This window comes from Cnephaeus nilssonii, assembly GCF_951640355.1.
Source record: "Cnephaeus nilssonii genome assembly, chromosome: 13".
Taxonomy (NCBI): Eukaryota; Metazoa; Chordata; class Mammalia; order Chiroptera; family Vespertilionidae; genus Cnephaeus; species Cnephaeus nilssonii.
Window position 1 is genome coordinate 60,669,344 of NC_137084.1, and position 22,269 is coordinate 60,691,612.

At 41.6% G+C, this 22,269-nt stretch overlaps 1 protein-coding gene across 1 annotated transcript in view; it reads left to right on the top strand.

Annotated features, from left to right (window-relative positions):
* Positions 1–22,269, top strand: part of HEPHL1 (hephaestin like 1) — a gene marked incomplete at its 5' end in the record, with an annotated part of 57,959 nt that overhangs the window by 31,010 nt on the left and 4,680 nt on the right. Inside the window, 7 exons of the mRNA XM_079787131.1 lie at positions 2,422–2,572; positions 5,292–5,504; positions 8,347–8,560; positions 13,284–13,423; positions 15,847–15,987; positions 19,516–19,622; positions 21,439–21,661. Coding sequence (XP_079643257.1) covers positions 2,422–2,572; positions 5,292–5,504; positions 8,347–8,560; positions 13,284–13,423; positions 15,847–15,987; positions 19,516–19,622; positions 21,439–21,661 — 1,189 coding nt within the window. The remainder of the gene's footprint in view (positions 1–2,421; positions 2,573–5,291; positions 5,505–8,346; positions 8,561–13,283; positions 13,424–15,846; positions 15,988–19,515; positions 19,623–21,438; positions 21,662–22,269) is intronic.

A 22,269-nucleotide genomic window follows, 5' to 3' on the forward strand; every position in this document is an offset into this window, starting at 1 on the left:
GCTGAGTGAGAACCACCGTTAACTCCTCACTACAAACTGGAAGTTAATCACTCTGGCTGAAAGGACAAGAAACATGTACATAACTTCTGGCAAGTCCCACCTTAGAGGCTTGGATGGTTGCACTGGTTAGTGTGGCAAAACATAGCATCCCAAGCCATGTCTGCATGCTATTAAATACACTGATGGAAAGAGGAAAGTCCAGTCATTTAACCATTTGAAATTACTTCACCAATCAAAAATAGCAAGACTATTTATTTAAATGGTATATTTATAATGCTTGCATTGTATGGACCCACTTCTGGGCTTAAAGGAAGTTCTAGGTACAGGACATAAAATGTATTGGTCCGCCTCACATTCTCATTTCCCTGTGCAAAGGACCAATCCTGGAAATGTCTATCTGAGATTCAATGTGTCCCTGGCCCTCTGAATGACCCTCAATAATGCTTGTGCAATAAGACTGAATATTTATACTGACCCCCAACAATCATATAAGGCGAAGCAGAATGACTATCCCTATTTTAAAGCTGAAGGAACTGAGGCTCAGAGACGTTGAATGATATTCCAGGAAACACACCTAGTAAGTAGTGGTAGTCAGCAGAATTTGGAACTTTGAGCATCCAACTTTGATCTTTTATCAATACACTACCCTGCTTTCTATTAGCTAAATACCTGAACCAAAAGCATAGTGTGCCAGAAACATTTTGTTAGGTACTTCTGATTTTGTCCCTGTTGCATCCATTCAATGGTAACTTTGAGGTTTGCTAGAAGCGTCTTATAAGTATTCTCTGGGAGTTGTTACCTAAGCCAAATACCATTTATGGTCAGTCCAGTTACATAAAATCATGAAAAAAATAATGGCATTAGAACCTAGGCCTGCCTGCTCCAATAATCCATAATCTTTAAAAATATACTTGTGGCCCCTTTGCTCCCCTCAAATTTTTATATTTTATTTTGAAAAATTTCAGGCCTACATTGTTTCTTTCTATAGCCCATTATCTTAAATTCCTGTCTGCTAAAACACCATGCGATTAAAGCAGTTAAGTGTACAGGTACAGTATGAGCGTAAAGCAAGCAGTATCCACATCTTCCATAGGGTGTTAGGAAAGCGTCACAGAGATGGGACAGCTAAGCTGGCCCTTGAGGCTGCATTAGGGTGGCAGACCATCAAAGTTACGGAGTACATGCATGAAGGACAGAGACCTCCAGAACACAACACGTTCAGATTGGTGCGAGAAGCTAGACCTCTCTTTGGTCAAAATGCCAGGAGGGAAGGGCCAGGAGATGGGGCAGTCCAGGCAGGCAGGGACCAGGTCACTGTGAGTTTAGGTTGTATTGTCCAGTTTAAGAGGGAAAGAGATGTGATCGGATGGCATTGCTGAGGAGCTCTCTGGAGCAGGCAGCAGGATGAAGGGTGGATTAGATAGGAGCATGTTAGGGAAAGGAGACAGAAAATTGAGGGACAGAAAATACAGTCACCTCTCTGTTTCAGCGTTAAAGAAAAGCATATTCCATAAATTTGAGATGCTTTGTGGTCAGATATGCTCAAATAGAAGGATTAGGAATATACACAATGGGAAGTAATCCGTAATCCCTTCAAGGTCAACTCAAGTTAACATAATATAGCGAAGTCTCATGGATTAACTCAATTCATTATTTCACTCACAAACATGTATTGGGTGCTTGCTTTTCCAGACTTTTTTTTTTTTTTTTTTTTTGAGCTGGGGATACAGAGAGGAACCTAGGATGTTCCTACAAGGCCTACATTGCAGTGAGAAAAAGATAAGTTTATAAACAAGATATAATTTAAGGTAAAGAAATGTGCTATGAAGAGCAAAGTAAGGTAAAGTGAGCATGTTTGAAGGCAGGGTGGAAGGTGAATGACTGTTTTAAACAGGGTATCAGGGTAGGGCACCCTGAGGAGGTGACCTTTGTGCAGAGAACTGGATGGAGTTAGGGAGTGACCCAAGCAAAACCTGGGAGAACCTTCTAGGCAGTGAGAACAGCACATGAAAAGGCCCTGAGGGGGGAATGAGCAAGGTTGGTGTAAGCGTGGTTGCAGTAAAGCAGGGGGTGAGTATGAGGGCATGAAACCAGGGAGAGAGAGAGAGGTTGAGGCCATGGTCAGGAGAGTAAGACAGTGAGGACCAGCTGACAACAGCAGTACCACAGGTAGAAAGTCTCCCGAGCAGGGCCTTATTTCCCACCTGGGGAAGGAGCAGGATAAAATGAGAAAGACGAATTTTGGGGGGAGTGTAATAAATTTATCAGAATCATCCTCAGAATCCTGATTTACAAAATTACCCCGTATATCTATGGCTGAGGCTGATTCTTGTTTACTTTGTGTTAACTTTGAAAGTGAAACCGAGCTAAGAATTTCTCCAAGCTGTACTTTTCATATATTCATTTCTTTCTTCTCTGTAGAAAGGAATAGACAAGGAATTTTACCTACTATTCACAGTCTTTGATGAGAATCTGAGTAGGTATCTTGATGAAAACATTCAGAAGTTTACCCTGCGTCCCTTCAGTGTTGACAAAGAGGACAAAGAGTTTGTGAAGTCAAATCGGATGCATGGTATGAAAAATTACTTTTCCCCTGTAAAGAAAAGGCGTCGTTGCGTTTGAAGTGAAAACGTTTGGCATGCTTTAACTATCTTAGTCTTTGGTGTCTTGGGTATTGTTCTTGGACGAGTAAATTAGTTCATGGCTTTAGCCTCACAAGGTATAGTGAACCCTCACTATCTTCCAGAGAGGTTGTGACCTTAAGTAACACTTCTAAAACACTTCGTCAGCCTTAGATGAAGCAACACAAAATTAGAACTTGCAAAGGTCACAGTGCATCTTAATTGTATAAAATCACTGACAAAATGCCCCCCCTTGGTTCGTGATAACAGCATTAAGTCTGATAACCCCAGTGATAACTGGAGGTAATCACTACATAGCAAAGGAGTTCTTATCAAGTTGTATGTGTGTCTGTTTAAAGGGTTAATTTGTAAAATTCTAGCCATTCCTATTTCAGATCTTCATTTAGGAGGAATTACTTAATTCACCTTCCCTGCAAGAGTCCAAACTCAAATGCCTGCAAGAGTGTGCAGAAAAAACAACAACAAAAAAACAAGCGGGGGAGGGTGGGGGGGGTGGGGTGGGGGGGAGGGGAGGAGGAGAGGGAATCTAAAACAAACACTGTAAAGATAGATAAAGGTGCTAAACTGCTTGTCTTAGGACCCAGGATAGCATCTATTTATTGCCTTTAAAACATTGTGAGAAAATAACAAAGCAGCCCTTAATCTCCCTCCCCCACAAGGAAGTCCAAGGTTCCAAGTCACTCACAGCACCCAGCTCACAGACTCCTAAGGCTCTGGATGCTCCATTCCAACAGTTTCCTCTTGGGCCAATAGAAAGCATGGAGTAACGCATTTTCATTATCATCTACAAAAAACTTTGTTATAACTCAATACAAAGTTTGTTTGCAATCTGCCTAGTAGCCAATAAAAAAAAGGGGGGGGACTAAAACTAGAAATAAGGAAACAGCAATTCCTTAGTGGAGAAGGTAAATGGCAAATGAAGTTTATCATAAGAGAGGCCTGTATATAGAAAACATTCAACAACCTCATGGGCCATGTCAAATCCAGCGCCATCCTGGTTTGGCAATGTGAATATGTTTTCCTATTTTGGACATGCAGACTGTGTCATTTTAAAAGCAAAGTTCAAGGAAAATCATGTATTTTAATTTAAATTTTGCATTAATTGTGAATTAAATGATCTCTCCAGTCTTGCTTGCATGGAGTGGGAGGAAGAAAGGTGGTAACAATACCAAAGAGAAAGTACCTCACATGGTATACAATGCTTTGCATTGCACCTATTCTATAGTCTATATTCGAAGATGTTTGCTGAATGAATGAACAAATGAATGAATTAATGTTCCAGAAAGAGAGCCATTAGAGTTCCCGAGCAAGAGAAGATTCTTCACCAGCCAGCCAAGGACTAAGTTATTACAATGATATCTCTTTGATATTCAGTGGACAAGATTTAGATAATTTATTTGAAAAGCATGATCAAAGATTCTTTTTTTAGAAAATGAGATGTTCCCTCTCAGAAGTCCCAGGGCTTCTTGGAATTTCTACTAATAATCTTAGATATCTGAGATATGCACTGCTCCAGGTAGCCACTATCAATACTTTGGGGTTGATGTAAAAGATAAAAACAGTTTGCATTTCTGAAGATACAGTGGTATTCATATCTAAGTAAGAAGTATTCTAAGTTCTTTCAATTATTTTACTGAGATAGGAAAAGTTACCATAAGGCAAACTTATTTACCCAAAGACTACCTTCTTATAAACTTAGTGTTCCTCTTCAACACCCCTCAGACTCCCCAAAATTCCTCTCCACTGACACAACAGCCAATATAATGTCAATTAATTGCAAATCTTTCAAATGATGCAGGATCCATGAAGTCAGTAAAGGAATGTCTGATATCTTCCAGAATGAAATGCAAAGCATTGACAAATAAGGATCTGACAAAATTATATGAATTAATAACTGAGAAAGAGACATTTTATAAGGGAGATGACAGGATAAGAATCTCAAAAGAAAATGATTTTCATATCAAGAGTTTTAGAGAAGCCCTAACTGGTTTGTCTCAGTGAATAGAGCGTCGGCCTGTGGACTAAAGGGTCCCGGGTTTGATTTCAGTCAAGGGCATGTACCATGGTTGCAGGCTCGATCCCCAGTAGGGGTTGTGCAGAAGGCAGCTGGTCAATGTTTCTCTCTCATCAATGTTTCTAACGCTCTATCCCTCTCTCTTCCTCTCTGTAAAAATCAATAAAATATATATATATTTAAAAGTTTTAGAGAAGACTTTGGGGAAATTGATAAAGTCCATAAATATTTTTACAAGGACGATCCTCTTTATAATCTGTAAAACTAAAATTGAAAATGAAAGATATGTTAATCATCAAACAATCTTATCAGAAAAAAGGATGCCAGAACACAACCTGATTTATTCCTTACTAATTCTTGTAATTCATGCATGCCCTTGTGTATATGTTGTTACATTTTCACAGTTTTCGTATATTTTTATTATTCATTGTTCATTTCAGTTTCCATTTGAAATTGATTCACCATGAATTTCCCCCAGTACTGTTATTCTCTGATAATAAGGATCTTCTGTAAAGAGTTTGAACACTTGAACACCCCACCCCCATGCATACTGATAAGTTTTCACTAAGATGATGTGTTTTCAGTATTTCTACCAAATTATAGTGGGCTCTGACTATGTTTTTCCTTCCATTTAGCTATTAATGGATATATGTATGGCAACCAGCCAGGCCTTAACATGTGCAAAAAGGATAGAGTTTCCTGGCATATGATTGGAATGGGCACTGACACCGACATGCACGGAGTTTATTTTCAAGGCAACACCATCCACCTACGAGGCACTCACCGTGACACCCTGGCCCTGTTTCCTCACATCTCTACAACAGCATTCATGCAGCCGGACCACGCAGGTAAAATTTGGCAGAGCCATCTCAGGTGACCAAGTTTCTAACTTCAGGCATATACTCTTAAGGTCCTTTCTCAGAAGACATTTGTCAAATTTGGGCATTTCAGGGCGTGTAGAAAGAGGTACAGTCTTGATTAGAATCAGAGAATCCTGTTTTATTCCAAACATATAGTGTAAAGGACAAAGGAGAAGCATCTAAAATAACATCCACAAAGCTGAAGTGGGAGTCCTCTAAATGACCTTGCTGCACAAATCCTACAAGCATGCTCTTGATTCATATCCGTGAACAATTTAGCCCCGGGAAAGAATACATTTTTTTCTCTTTAACCACAAACATCGTTTTTAATATTTTTTATTGATTTCAGAGAGGAAGGGGGAGAGAGAGAGAGAGAGAGAGAGAGAGAGCGAGCGAGAGAGAGAGAGACATCAATGATGAGAGAGAATCATTGATTGTCTGCCTCCTGCATACCCCACACTGGGGATCAAGCCTGCAACCCAGGCATGTGCGCTTAACTGGAATCGAACCTGGGACCCTTCAGTCCACAGGCTGACGCTCTATCCACTGAGCCAATCCGGCTAGGGCCACAAACATTTTAGTTGCTGCTCTGAAGCATCTTACCAGGTATGGACAGCCCAGTGGGTGCTTCTAGGTTATGGACATGGCCTGGTCTGCCTTCTCTAGAGATTGATAATTTCCCTTTTGATGACTTATTTGGGGGCTTGTCTATTTTCATTCTGTTGGGCACCCTTGGTTTCCCCAGAGGATAAGCTGCACTGGGCCTGAAGTCCATGGAAGGCCCATTGAAGTGCCTGCACCCGTCTCTTCTTTTAGAGACTCCTAAGCCAATTAAATACTCAAGGCACTTTTATAAGAGATATAGAGCAATACATATGCTTGCTGTTGCATGAAAAGTAGGGATAGCAAGTGCTATGGGCTTTCAGCATGTTTCTACACCCAACATTTTCATTAGTTTTGAAGAGAAACCAATATGCTACTCAAGATGAGTTCTTGCCAACTCTGCCTCCTTCATGAATGGATGTTTACTTCTTTAATTAACACTGAAAATGCAGTGTAGGTGCCTCCTGGCGCCATTGGTTAAGAACTTGAGGTTTGGGTTTCAAAACTTTTGCCCAATAATTGCCTGAGAGTAGGAACTCCATAATCTGTGCCTTGTAAACATCTAGTATTCAACCTTTCTATATTAATGAGATTGTTCAATTATTAGTCACCCAAACCAAGGGATGCCTTGGGCACAATGAATTTTGTTTCTAATATACTCCATAACCAAAAAGAGGTGGGGAGAGAATTGCCAAATAGTTTTAATCCATTGAAACAGACATTCAAAGCTAGAGCTGCCTGGGATAATTTTAGAGACATGGCTATTTATTACATGCCACGAGTATTACTCATGTGCTCTACAGGCTTCTAAAGAGCTTCATGACAATGGTTTCCGGTTTATGTTTGGTGGTAAGTATAAATCTGTGGCTGCTTAAAAGCTTGGTCATGTCACCAATTCCTGTCCCTCGTCTATCAGCCAAAAAGAGTGCCCCAAACATGGGCAAAGTAGACTATAGTCTGCAACTCAAACATTTTCTTTTTCTTTGTTTTAAAATCACTCTATTGAGGTATGATTGATATGCAAAAAGCTGTACACATTTAATATCTACAAATGAACTAGTTTGGAGATAAGTATACATCTCTGAAACCATCACCACAAACAAGGCCGTAAACTCCTCTTTGTTCTGAGAGAAGATAATTCCTTGACTACTGAAGAACATGATGAACACAACATAAGCAGAAGAAGCTCTTTCCAAGTCTGACCTCACAGGTGCTTTCCCTTGTGGTTTCACAGAGTCTCTTCCTCACGAAGGTACTCACCAGAGGCTTGGGGGTTCTAAGGTAGCCACTGAACCAACAATTTTTGCTCATCCTGAAGGGATAATTTGGCAGTATTTACACATGTGTAGCATGATAAAAATTCTCTCTGTGCATCATAGATAATGAAAGCTACAGTAATTACTCACCCCTAAGAACAGACTCTACTAGAGGAAGAGAAGATTTATTGATCTAATAATTTTACTAACAGTAAATATCTCCCAACAATTTTGTTTTATATGACTTTATGTCGAGTTCAATTAACATATATCTACCTGATGCTAATGCATCTAGAAAATTCATTTTAAAAATTACATAATCTCAATCATACATGAATTTTGGCCCTCTGTGGGGAAATCTAGTTGACTTTTTATTTTTTGCTTTTCATCTGATATAATGCAGACCTATCATTGGTAATGAGAATCTCGTTGGCTCAAAGGCTTAATGAAGTAGTATGTTTGGCTTTAATAATACCTTATATGTGTATTGTGCTTTATAGTTTATGAAATCCTTTAGGGCAAATACATGGCTTCAGAAATGTGTCCTCATTTGAACTTTGTCTAGGATATTAATCTTACAGGTAATTAGTTCTGCTTCAGCTGGGCAAGGCTAAGATAATCATCCCCAGCTGTGATTTTCCAGGAGTGCTATCTTCTAACAGGTGTGCACAACAGGGAAGACCCAGGTAAATCACTTCTCGGCAGCAACTTCACAAGTTTTATTTTTCCATTGCAAATGAATTTCAGATGGCATCCCCCCACCATCAGTAAATATACTCCAAGTAATTTTTCTCCCTGGGGGACTGATTTTGAAATACTACATAAAGTTGACATTTTTAAAAAATAAATCTACCTTCCCGGTTATTGATTTTGGGATAACATATGTAAGTTTGCTAGCAAACCCAAACCAAGAACAACAACAAAACCCACAATCGACCACCACACCCCATGCCAAGCCGTCTCTCTTCCAGGTATTTTCAGGGTGTTTTGTTCCACCATGCACCACTTCACGCGAGGCATGAATCAGATATACGAGGTCAGCAGCTGTGGCAACAAGGACCCCTCCGAGCAGCCGTACGGGATGATAAGAACCTTTTACGTCGCCGCTGAAGAGGTAGAATGGGATTATGCCCCTAACAAAAACTGGGAGTTCGAAAAGCAGCACTTGGACGCAGGAGGGGAAAGGTACCGCGGGCGAAGCCGCCAAGTCTCTTGGGTGGGATTGCACATGCGATTGTAGACATTTTTCAAATGTGGAAACCTAAGAACGCCCCGGGTTTGCCCGCACAGTTCTGGCAGAGACTATAACTGTGAGCACAAAAGACGAAGGAAGCTGCCCGTCTCCAGCCCGAGAAGGGCACCTGAGGTCATTTGGAGGACACTCGCGGGCGGGCTCTGTCCACCTCCGCCAGCGGTGGCTGGTCCACGTGTGGCTGTGACGAATGAAAGAGACTTTGAATATTTTTTTTATTGATTTTTTTACAGAGAGGAAGGGAGAGGGAGAGAGAGTTAGAAGCATTGAAAGAGAAACATCGATCAGCTGCCTCCTGCACACCCCCCACTGGGGATGTGCCCGCAACCAAGGTACATGCCCTTGACCGGAATCGAACCTGGAACCCTTCAGTCCGCAGGCCGACACTCTATCCACTGAGCCAAACCGGTCAGGGCTGAAAGTGACCGAATGAGCATCTAGAGCGAAAGGATTTAGGGGGAGGGGCAGATCCCAGTGATCGTGGGACTGAGAAGACAAAAGGTGCAACGGGCGGCAGGGAGGGTGTAGCCGCCGGTGAGAGGATGGACTGCTGTAGATGGAGGACCGCGAGGAAGGGGGCCGGAGGGGGGGTTGCCACTGACCAAGTGCTGACCCGGGTGGGAGGCAACCCAGCAGGAGGCAGAAATGCCAGTGGAGGATGGAGGAGCAGGTCTCCTCTCCGGGGCCCTGTACCCAGGAAGTCCGAGGGACTGATCTTCGCATGAAAGCGCTGTCAGCCATGCTAAGCAGCAAAGCCTCAGCGGGCTCCAGCCCCTGCGGGCTGGTGAGCCCTGGTCCTCCTAAGCCCCCAGGACGCACTGCGGTAGAGTCAGACAAGGTAGAGAGGCCTGTGTCAGGCTCAGACCTGCAGACTTTCTCCCCCAAAGTTCATCTCCCCCCACTTCTCAACTTCCCTCTGTTTGGCTCTCACTGCCCCCCAGATACAGACTCGGAGAGTTCCATGCAGAGAGTTAAAATCGCCCGACCGGTCATTGGCCGAGCTGGAATTGAACACAGACCTTTTGAGGGACAAATAGCAGGACATGTTGACTTCGGTGCCCCTGTCCTCTTGGTTCTTTATTATCATCCTTCCTTCTCCCCTCCCCTCCACACTCCTCATACTTATCCTCTGTGGCTATGCCACACACAAACTCCTCTACGCACAGCTGTTCCTGACCCAATAGGTCGTTTCTCTTCTACCTTGTTGACCTCTGTTTTGAGGGTTCAGACTCCTGGAAAAGAGAGTATAACAGTGCCACCTTAAGGATAACTGAAGAAACAAAATGAATCTACATTTTAAAAAGATTTGCCTTGGGGACAAGACGACTTAAAATTCATTCAGTTATTCACCAACCCATTCGTTAAACCAGACACCCCTCTCCTGCAAAAACCGTGTTGCCAATGCAAGCTAAGAACTGATGTCAGTGCAATGGAATGGGAATGAATGCTAATTTGGCCTTTTCTAAAAAACGATTATTCCTTTACACGGCTGCCGTAACTAAAGAAATAATTGTGTTGCATGTACAATTTTAGCTCATGAGTGTGTAAGATACATGACCTTCCTTATTTTCTTGAAACTCAGTGTAATTTCAGTATTAAGACCCGGACCCCCATCCCCCATTCCTCTGGGCTGGCAGGAAGTCCTAGCTTCATTCCTCTGGGATTGTCTCCCGAGTTATACAGAAGGAGAGCAGGTGCTGAGTGTACTTGCACTCTGCCCCTGCCACTCTGGATATTGCCCATGAACAAATAAATAGATAAAAGCGAAGTAAAATGAGAGCATGCTCACATGTTCAAAGTACAAACAATTTGTAGATAAAATAACAGAACAGAAATGAAACAAGTTTCCCTAGTGGCACCTCTGTGGTACCCCTGTCAATAGGAACCCAGGAACAAGGGCCCCTTCTATACCCCAGTTGCTATTCCTCTGCCCTTTGACCCAAGGCCATCGCATGGGACACATCTGTTTTTTCAAACCACCACTAGGTACAGGAAGTCTTTCCCTGGGGCTTCCTAAGAACACACCTGGAGAGCCTTGGGTCCCAAAAGGCGAAAATGGGGCCATCAGCACAATGCCAGGGCTTGTGCAGTGGGAGGGAATTTGAAAACAGAAGTTCAATTGCTATGGAGAAATAAAGTTGAATTCCTAGTATTCCTGACTGACATGCAGATAATGTAACTAACCTGGGATTCAAGATAATAACCACCATCTATTGAGCACCCACCGTGATCCAGGCATTTTGCTAGGGCTTTTACAAACTACCTGGTATGACCCTCACAACACACTTGATCAGCTTTGACTCAGCATCACACAGGACATCCTAAAGAGATAATGATAGAGCAAGTGCTTGCATGGTGCTTAATAAGTGTCAGACTCAGTGCATTACAGATCTTATCTCATATAATCCTCACACCAATCCTGGGAGCTAGACACATTATTATCACCCCATTTGCAGGGAAGGAAAGCTGAAAACAGCACAGCATGGCTCCAGAGTCTGTGCTTGTCACTACCACAAGCGTTACTATGACACCTGGAAAATAAAAGTAGAAAAAAAGTCCCTTCCTTGGAAAGCATACAGTGTAGGGTAGAAGGTAAATGTGCATTTGTTAAATACCTACTGTGTGCTAGGCATTGTGCAAAGCGCTGGTGAAACTGTGCTGAGAAGGGCAGACAAGGTCCTTCTCTCACAGACTTGATGGTCCATGGGGAAGACATTAGGGCAAGAACATTGAGTGAGGCAATCACTATGAGAGGGAAGTGCAGAGTGCAGCCAGAACTCACAACAGGAGCGCACAGCCCGCTCTGGGGGAGAGACGGGGAAAGGGTAAGTGGTTGGGGAAAGCTTCTGGGAGGAAGAAATCTTTGACCAGGAACATGAGGAGTAAACAAATTGAAGTGGCAGGAACTGCACTCTGGGCCCAGGGAACAGCGCCTGGGAGGCCTGGAGGTGCAGAGGGCATGTGGTGTTCAAGAGAGTAAATGTTTAGCCCTGGCTGGTGTGGCTAAGTTGGTTGAGCATGGTCCCATGCACCAAGAGGTAGCCGGTTCGATTCCCGGTTGGGTCACACGCCCAGGTTTTGAGCTTGATCCCCATAGGGGGCATGCACGAAGCAGCCAATCAATGTTTCTCACATCAATGTTTCTCTCCCTCTCCCTCTCCCTTCCTCTCTCTCAATAAAAACTTTTCTCTTTTAAAAGAGTGAGTGTTTAGAATGACCTGAGCATAGATTATGTGAGGGCCAGTGATGGGAAACAAGGTTTGGGAGGCTGGCAGAGGCAGATAGTGAAGTGGTGGCATGCAAGCCAATTTAAAGAGTTTGGCAGTGGGAAGCCATAAAAAGGCTTTCCACAAGGGCCGACTTGGTTGAATGTATTGTTTAGCATCACTGTCTGCAGTGGAGAGCATAGAGGAATGGGAGGAGTGTAGTTGGCAGGAGGATGATTAGGAACAATTCCAGTTAATACAGGTGGCTTAGATTGAAGTGTGGGCAGCTTCACCTATCTCCATAGTTTAGAGATAAAACTGATAGATTTTTAAAAATCTTTTGTGATGGTTTATCTTGGTGATAGATTAAGTATACAGCCAGTCTTCATTATTGGTGGGCTCCACATTTGTGAATTCGCCTGTTCACTAAAATTTATTTGTGACCCCCCCCCCCCAATAAATTCTTGTGGTGCCTTTGTGAACATTTGCAGATATGCATAAGGCAGCAACAATTTTGTGTCACCTGATATTCATGTCAAGCAAGACCTTGCTCTGCCTTCTTGTCTCCAATCTTATGCTGTTAACAAATGTTCTATTTGTCGTTTATTTAGCAACACTTTTTTTTTCATTTTAATGCTTTTTATTGGTGATTTCGCTGTTTAAAATTTCCCCCAACAGTATCTGAATGCCCAAGAGGCCTTACAGAGGAAATATTTGTGTTAGACAAGCTTCATTCAGGCCTGAGTGACAGGGCTGTTAGCTGTGAATTCAATGTTAATGAATCAGAAGTATATAGTAAATAAGATGTGTTTAAACAGAAACGCATGTAAAACAAGGTTCTATATTGATCTGTTGATGGAAATATTGTGGCCAAAGGTGAGGTGGAACCCAGCCCTGTATTTCCCCGAGGAACGTGGTTCAGTGTTTGTTAATTCAGTGTTTGCGGTGACTTTCTAGGACATAACTACTGTGATTAACGAGAATCAACTGTATCTATATTTGTACATTGGCATATGCTCAAACCACAGGCTTTCTTGAGATCTTTCAAAGTGGGAAAGCATACCAAGGAACAGAATGATAACATATGAAATCTGGAGGAATGTGGGTGCGTGGGTGTTTGCACGCATGGGCATGTGTGTGAGGTCGTTACTACCCAGAAGGAAATTACAACCGCAGGGGGCCCTTAGGAGTGTCTGACTGAGCCTGGCCCTTACTCAGCACCCAGCAGGGCTGTGGAGCAATGGCTCCCAAGAGTGAGCCATGGGCCAGTGCTGGGCTGCTTGCAGCAGTACCCGCTGAGTGCTTTAAATTTCAGATTCCAAAAGGCCAGCTCCCCAGGGAGATCCTAATTGCAGGGAAGCACTGCCCCAGAGTACCCCAAATCACTCAGAAGCACTCAAGGTTTTTCTACCGTCTAACAACTTTAATTTCTGCTGCTTCTGACTTGCAGACATGGAGATATATTTATGAACCACACTGAAAACTGGATTGGCTCCCAGTACAAGAAGGTGGTTTATAGGGAATACACCGATGGAGAATTTGTGGAGATCAAAGCCCGGCCACCTCGAGAGGAGCACTTAGAACTGCTGGGTATGGCACGCGCACGTACACACACACACACACACACACACACACACACACACACACACACGTCCGTTAGATTCACACCTGAGAATGGAGGAAAGGAACAGAGTAGCATGCCTGGATTCAGCCAAGTGCTGCATCTTCCTGCTCTCCCACCCTCAGGGAGCATGCTGTGTGCGCAGCCCATCCAGCGCATAGTCAGATGGACAGAGCGCTTGCATAACTTCTTCCAGGTCCTCGATTACCCGTGCCCAGGACCATAACAACACACATAAAAGTAATTCTGACGAAAGAGGAAGCCCCTTTGTGAGAGGGGTGCTCAGGGTGAAAGGCCTGGTTTCCATTTGGGCCATGGCCTTAGAGCCACTCTGCCTGTCTGATGCCTGGGCCTGCCTGACCCTGCCATCAAGTTAACCCGCGCTCCCTCCCTCCCTTCCTTCCTTTCTCCACCTGAGAATCCCCAAACCTGATCCCATCGTGAAGATGTGATCTCAATGCAGAGGACTAATCTAAATGACTTTCTGAAATCCGTTCCCATTTTTAAATGCACAAGGTAACTTATGTGCCTAACATGACTTTACGGAGTGCTTTTTAATATTACAATAAGGGTCCACGACTGCTAGCTCGATCAATGATCAAATGCCCCACCCAGCCACACCACACCTTCACCACCTATTAATATTGGCACACAAGCTTGCTTGCCACACTAAATGAAGTCAGCCCCGGTGGGAGTGTTTCTTCTTTTGAGACTTGTGTGTGTCAGCTGAGCTCCGGAGAAAAGGTGCTGGTCCTGCCAAGGGAGCTGGGTTGCCCCTCAGAGAGCCCCAGTTTGGTTCTGCTCAGTAAAATGACACAAACGATGACTCCATCAGAGGCAAGTCCTGCAGCACTTCAGCCAGAGGAACAGGAGGCCCATCTACTCCTCTTCTGCAGCTCAGGGAGAGGCGTGCATCCTGAAGTTACAAAAGGCACAAAAGGCAGGCACAGTACTGCTCATTACTGCTCCCTGTGACCCACCAGGCCACAAATCCAAAAGCATCCACTGTTACCAGTGCAGCAAGCCTGTGCAATTTAAGTGGTAATGAATAGACAAATAGTGATTTTAATTTAGGCATACACATGCCCTACTTGTAGTTATACCAAACTTACTGTTTAAAAATATGCTTAGAAATTTCTTTGCTAGCTTTATCATTTTTTTCAGACACTTCCTGATTTGCACTATTTCCTTCCAAAGATAATAATAGTCCAACAAATTATATATATATATATATATATATATATATATATATATATATATATATTTAGGTCTTTCTCAGAAAATCAATTTAAACCATGGTCATAATCAGTAATGAATGGATAGGTGTGGTCAGACCTCCCTTTCATGAGTGTATCTCCCCATGAATGTAGAATTCAGTAAATGCCCAAGAATGTGAATAAATAGGGAACTGGTCTCAGGTGCTTCCAAAATGGGAGTCTGTTTCCATCCCCATCAAAGCGGTGCCTCAAGAATGCCACTGTGTGCGTCATGCTCTGTCAGCGTGGTTGGGGGCTGGGCAAACCGCCACTAAGAGGTAAAAGGCACCTGGCATGGGCGATGGCATCACATAGTCATGCTGGCACAGGCTTCCCCTGTTTTCCATTGGCACACAGGCTGGTTGCTTCTAACAGAAATGTGCATAAATGAAGACTGAAGAGAGCTCATCTCAGCTATCCAAATATTGAGAAACAACGTTGGACATGCATTAGTAAAATCACTGTATTGATCATAAATCAATATATAAATGTTTACATTTTGTTCTTATATTTCAGATTCCTTTTATATACATTACTTCATTGTATTATTATTATTATTATTATTATTATTATATCCATTTACCAGATAGTGAGCAATTTCAGACTTAACAAAAGTTACATGCAGGGAGATTACAACTAAAGTCTTCATATTGTGGATATGGCTTTTCCTGGAGATTATGTCTAAGCAGTAGTAGAAATTTAAGCACTTATTATTGTGTTTCAATGCACTGAAATAAGCACTTTACATACATTATCCTTTTTTTGTTTAAATTTCTTTATTGATTAAGGTATCACATATTTGTCCTCATCTCCCCATTCCCATCCCACAACATTATCTTATTAAATCCTATGATAAAAGCAACATTAAACCCATCTTATAGAAGAAGAAGTTGAGATTCAGGCAGGCCTTGACTATAAGGCCTCTCTAATAAGTGAAGTAGGCAGGATTTGGGCCCAAATTGGTCCAACTGCCAAAACTACATGCTCTTCAATACTACATACATGGCCCTCTAAAGGAAATACACTAATGAAGAAGCTAATATTTATTTTATTTTGCCAAATACTACCTACATTTAAAACACTTCAGTGTTGAAAAGAGCAACGATAATGCACACAGACCTGTGTTTTGCCTTTAGGCCCAATGATACACGCTGAGGTGGGTGACTCTATCCTGATCATATTTAAGAACAAAGCCGATCGGCCCTACTCCATCTCAGCCCATGGTGTGGAGAACACAGAGAGTGGGAAGCGACTCCAAGTGTCCATGACAAAGCCAGGTACGTTACCCAGAGATCTGCTGCATCCTGAGGAGGACACCAGACTCAACTCTTCTCTGCTCATTTCTGATCTCATCTTAATGTTAATGCGTTCCAGCCATCACCTCGTCACTCCCAATATGAGATCATCATTCATCCAATGACCAAATGTTTATGGAGGCCCTATGGTCCATTAGGGACCTAAAAATGTAGTAAGACATGATAATAGCTAACACATATTGAATGTTAACCTTGTGCCAGGTGCTATGCTTTATCTATTAAAAAAACACACAACTAATTTATCCTTATAATAACCCAGTGAGGTAGACACTAACAATAGTTCATTAAATCTGATACCATTGATTATAATGTCCATGATTATTTTATCTGTTTCTTAAAAAAGAAAAAGACATGCTGCCAATTAAACTTTAACATGCCCCTGATTGAAAAACACATCCTGACTTCAGTTATATTGAATTGTGAAAAATGTTTATCCTATAATTGATGAAATATGGTACTATGTCCATTTAACAAATGACAAAAGCACAGAGGAGTAAAGAGCTTGACCAGGTCATACATTAGTAATGAGGGAACCCCAGTTTGTTTGATATTAGAACCTGACCTCTTAACCACACAGTTCTCTCAAGATGCTTCAAATGAGTTTGGGAGGAAAAAAAGCAAATAAGCTCAATCATTTCAGTAGTAGTGTGAGTTATACATGATGAAATTCTAAGTAGTGAAGAATTTTAAGGATATGTCTGGGTGTGTTTATAAAAGTTCCAGAGAAGGAAAATTCATATAGACTGATTGATTACTTAGAAACAATTAGGAAAAGGAGTAATTAGGTAAAGCTTTATAAAGGAGGTAGAACTCCAGTTGGGTTTTAAAAGATAAACCGAACCCAGCTGGCGTGGCTCAGTGGTTGAGCATCGACCTATGAATCAGGAGGTCATGGTTCGGTTCCCAGTCAGAGCACAAACCTGCATTGTTGGCTCAACCCCAGTAGGGAGCATGCAGGAGGCAGCTGATCAATTATTCTCATCATGTATATTTCTCTCTCTCCCTCTCCCTTCCTCTCTGAAATAAAAAGATAGATAAAAAATAAATAATGCCCCAAAGGGAGAGATAAATCTCATAATTTAAGCAGCTTCCCATAACATTTACACAGTTGAAGTGTGGTTGTAATAAATGTGAAGAGCTACTGTGACCTTCCGTGATGAAATTGACAGCAACCATCGGTATAATTACAGAGGAGTTATATTACTTTTTACCTCTTCTGTGTAGTAGTATTGTAATACTTAATACTATAGTAATTACAATAAAAGTCATATGAACTTTAAAAAAATAAAAACGCATAAAAAGGAGAAAACTAAACAATCTCATGCATCACTAGAAACATCAGCAAGGTACCTCCTACCTATACAAGCATGCAGCTGGGGGAAGGAAAATCGTCATTGGCTGATATTCTTCTGCCACACCCCACTCCACCCCATCCCCAGTAACAGAAGCCTGTATTTTGCTGCTTTGAAAAACTTCTCATGAACATCCTAAATGTCTAAGTAAATGTTGGAATATCCTTACAATAGACTATTATGCAGCCATTAAATGAAATTTAAGAGTTTGAATGACATGGGAAACACTGGTGGTATCATGTTAAGCAAAATACAAGTATAATGGGAAGGCCCGAGGGAAATAAGCCAAAATGTTAATAAAGTTTATATCTTCGTGGTGGTATTTGAATAGCAGAGTGATGCTCTTTTCTACTTCTTCACATTTTATTGTACTTTTTAGATTTTCTATAATGAATGTGTCTTACTTAGATGAAGAGGGACATGTTTTAAAATGGGTCAAAAAGCCATTAAGGTATTCATTTTTGATGGTTGAAAGCATCTCGGGGGTAGAGGGAGAGAAAGAAAGGTGCCAATCAGGCATTGATGGGACTCTGGTAGGGCTCTGGACAAGTTGGGGTGACCTTTTGCAGGCTGTTGTGCCCTAATGGTGAGGACGTGCAAGGGACACAGCTCCTCTATGCTGGCTGGCCTTCAAAGAGTCCTTGATGTGAGGTTATGGGAGTGGGGAGAAGAATGATTAGGAAGTGACAAAGGGGCATTTTTCTTACTGGAAATCAGAGAACGAGAATCCCCATAAAGGTCTGACAGGATGAAAGGTATGGGAGAGCCCAGAGATGAGGGTAGGAGCAAGAAACTAACTTTGGGCAGGAAGTCCAGGCAAGCTGAGAAGAGTAATCTGGGCATGCCTGAGATAAGGAGAGTATCATCGTAAGAAAACTAAGCAGCCCCTATCTTCTATTTCAAAATTATATGACTCAGAAAACATTTACTGAGCATCTTCTTTTTATTTAAGGCTGTGCTCTCTGCTGGATTGTTCCAACTTTAATCATACCACACCTGTAGCCACTTGCATTTAGGAAGCTAAATATCAGCGTTTTATCTTGTGATTAACAAGGCATAGAGGCTATAATGAAACTTAATGGAAATTAGACCTAAAGTTATATTGCTAACCCATTGGTGTATGAGCACTTATGGAGCAAAGTTACACGTAAGCAGTGCTTCTGTTTTGTTTTGTAGCTCACATTCAGCTATAGGTTATTTGCCCTGATGTGGTGAGGTGGGACACAGTTCAAAAGGAGATAATGATTTAAATGTGGCTTTTATTTGAGACGTTTACAATGGGATTATCTTGCTAATTCATGAGTATATTTATGACTTCTCTGCAAGGCTCTGGATTGGCCACGGGTGTTTGCCCAGGTATGGTGCCTAGCAACAGGCAGTGCACACATTTGTTACTAGTCTAGATAGAAATTAACATTTATTGACTGCCTTCAATGTGAGGCACTATCCTAAGTGTTTTATTTCCTTTAATCCTCACAACAGTCTGAAGACTGGATAACTACCCCACTTAATAGGTAAGGAAACTAAAGGTCAGGGAGGTTAAGTAGTGTGTCAAAGGTTGGGTAAGTAGGAAGTAATGGAGTTGAAATTTGGAACTAGATCTCTCTGTTCTAACAAGATCTCACCTGTTTGCACATTAAAATCACCTGAAAAGCTTTAAAAAGTACCAATGCCCTAGTCCCAGACCCCCCACACTCTAATTTCATTGGTTTGGGATGAGGCCTGAGCAGTGAGGGTTCGCAAAGCTTCCTGGTGATTCCATAGGAAGCCAAAGCTAAAATCCATGGTAATTCAAATGAGCTTGAGCATAGCTCTTGGGAAAGAGACATGGCATTTGAGGGGGAAAAGCAGTGAGGTAAAAAATAAGTCTTCATTTCCTGAGTAAACATCAATTGATAATAGAAAGAGCAAACTAGAGGGCAAGCTTTAGTCTGAAATGAAATATATGCCACTTTGAAACGGCAGAAAATCAAGATGTGAGTTTAAGGGGAACATTTCTAACGAATGGGTACTTCTCCCCAGCAAGAAACATTAACCAAAAATATATAAAGATCTGTTTGTAGTATTTCTCCAGCTAAATCGCCTGGAATAAGAGGTAACATTAGTAATCCTTTCTATTTCTTCTCATTTGTTTCAGGAGAAATAAAAACTTACATATGGAATGTCCCTAAAAGGTCAGGTCCAGGGCCATCTGACCCAAATTGTATTCCATGGGTTTACTATTCAACAGTAAACTTTGTGAAGGTAAGATGGAGAGAGCAACCAAAATGCTCATAGTAATATGGCTGTAAGTTGACTATTAAGTTATCACAATTCTGGTGGGTATATGTGAAGGGTGTCATGGTTTAGAGCGGAAGTCTCAAACTATGGCCATTTGTTTACATTTCCTATGGTTGAATTGAGTAGTTGTGAAAGAAACAGTATGGCCAACAAAGTAAAAAATATTTATTATCTGGTGCTTTGCAGAATATAAGTTATTTGACTCTAATCTAAAGTATGGGGGGAAAGATCAAATCAAATCCCAATGTTTTAATTATCACTTTTAGAATTTACAAGGTAGTTTATGTAAATAGATAGCCATAAAATAAAAATATTTTAAATATAATTTATACCATGGTTTTTGATGTGGAATCTACCATTTTTAAAGGCATCACCACTGCTATCTGGGTTCAGGAAAAGAAAACACATGCCAAACATAGTAACTGAAACTACAAACTATTTGAATAATAAATAGGCTAACTTTATATAGAAATGAAAGGCAGGACTCACTACTGATTGAGTCAGAGATGTATATGGTAAAACAACTAGTCTTTAATTATATGTCATAAATCAAAGTCCAAACTAAAGTCACATCTGTATATATAAAAGGCTAATATGGAAAGTGTCCCCTCCTGAGTTTGACCAGGAGACCGGGAGTTCAATCACTCACTATGACGTGTGTTGACCACCAGGGGTTGGCACGGAATGAAGGGAGGCCCCTGTCAGCAGCTGGAAGGCCCCGATCGGCCCTGATTGCCAGCCAGGCCTAGGGACCCTACCTGTGCACAAGTTTCGTGCACCGGGCCTCTAGTATGCTATAAAATTTCAGTAGTGCCCATTGTTTAAAAAGTAAAAGATTCTCTTAACCTTCCTCTTAAATGTTAGATGGCTACATTATTGTCCTTGAGTTGTACTGGACAGTGAAGGAGTTACAGGGTGACATTAAAGACAATTCAAAAAATAAACGTATATTTTGGAATTATGGGAAATGTACACTTATTCGTTTATTTCTTTGTACATCCCCCAAAATATTTATTGAGCACTTGTACTATGAGCTATGCAAACATTCTTGTCTTGAAGGACTTACACTCTTTGGGGGAAATAATACATATGCACTCCCATAATTATAACAAAATTCTGAATCTGGTGCGTTCTATAGGAGTGTCGGAGAAAGAGAGTCTAGGAAGAGAGAGCATTGTGAGCAAAGCTGAGAATAGGAAAGTCAGTGTGTTTGGGAAATGCTGAGAGTCTCATTTGGCCAAATGGGTAATAAGAAAGGAAAGCAGTGGAGGAGCTTAAGCTAGAGAAATCCATTAGGGGAGCTCCTGAGGGGTTCAAGGACCTGTTGAGGATTTGCATTCTATTCAGTAGGTTGTGGAGATTCACTGAGGACTTCTAGATATGGGAATGATGAGGTTAATCTGATGGCAGTCTGCAGGAGGGGCTGGAGGTGAGTGAGCCAGAGACCAGAGAGGGGCCGATTTCCAGTCCAGGGTGAGGTATTAAGGTCCTACACTAGACGGGTGGCAGATGGACTGGAAAGGAAGTCGCAGAATGGAGAGGCATGGTGAGGGAAAATAAATGTAAGGTTTGACAGTAAATGAAATGGGGCCAACTGAGAAAGAAAGAGGAATTAAACACTGGAATAAAGTTATCTGATCTAAATGACAGGTAATATCACAGCACTGTTAACAGAAATAGAGAAATAACTTTCTTGTAAGAAAATGACTTTGTTACAAGCACTTAATCTGTATTATTAAATTATTTAAAGGCTCTTCTACTCAATTTTATTTTCTTTCAGGATACATATAGTGGTTTGATGGGCCCTCTGATTATATGCAGAGAAGGAGTGTTGAATGAAAAAGGAAGAAGAAGCGATGTTGATTACGAATTTGTTCTCTTGTTTTTGGTATTTAACGAGAATGAATCTTGGTATCTGGATGACAATATTAAGAAGTATCTCAATAAAGATCCACGAGATTTTAAGCGCACTGATGATTTTGAGGAAAGCAACAGAATGCATGGTATATCAGAGATTAAAAAAGAAGACCCTTGGTGAGATAAGCTCATAGAAATTCCTGTAACTGTAGGAGGTCCCCAGCCTCCTTCTCTGAGCTCTTCCCCACACCCAGGTGCTCCTGGACTGAAGCAAGTCCTCTAAAGCTTTCCTTCTCAGGGAACCAGTCAAGCCATTGGATGGCTGTCAGCAAGGTCCAGCCAGGCTGTGGACCAACTGTTTTAGGAAGTTCTACCCCTGAATGCTGGGATCCCTAAATTTTAAGACTATGAAATAATTCTTTAAAAGTGAATCATCACTTATTGGTATATTTCTCTAAGAATACATCATAACTTCTAATTGATCAAATTTAAGGGCCTGGTTGAACTGTTTCTGGGACATAAAATGCCATCACCAAATTTCTGTTTTAATGTGTCTTTATTATTTAATTCTACGTAATTTAGGGTAGTTTTATTTTTAAGCAGGAGTAATGTGTTTCATTGACATATCTGTACTCTCTCACCAAGATCTACTTTTGACCAAAGGTATACCAAAAGAGATCACAAAGCTGATTAATTGCTAACACAGATCAGAATTAGCCTGATCTCTGGCTCAGCTACTCTTTCCCCTACCCAT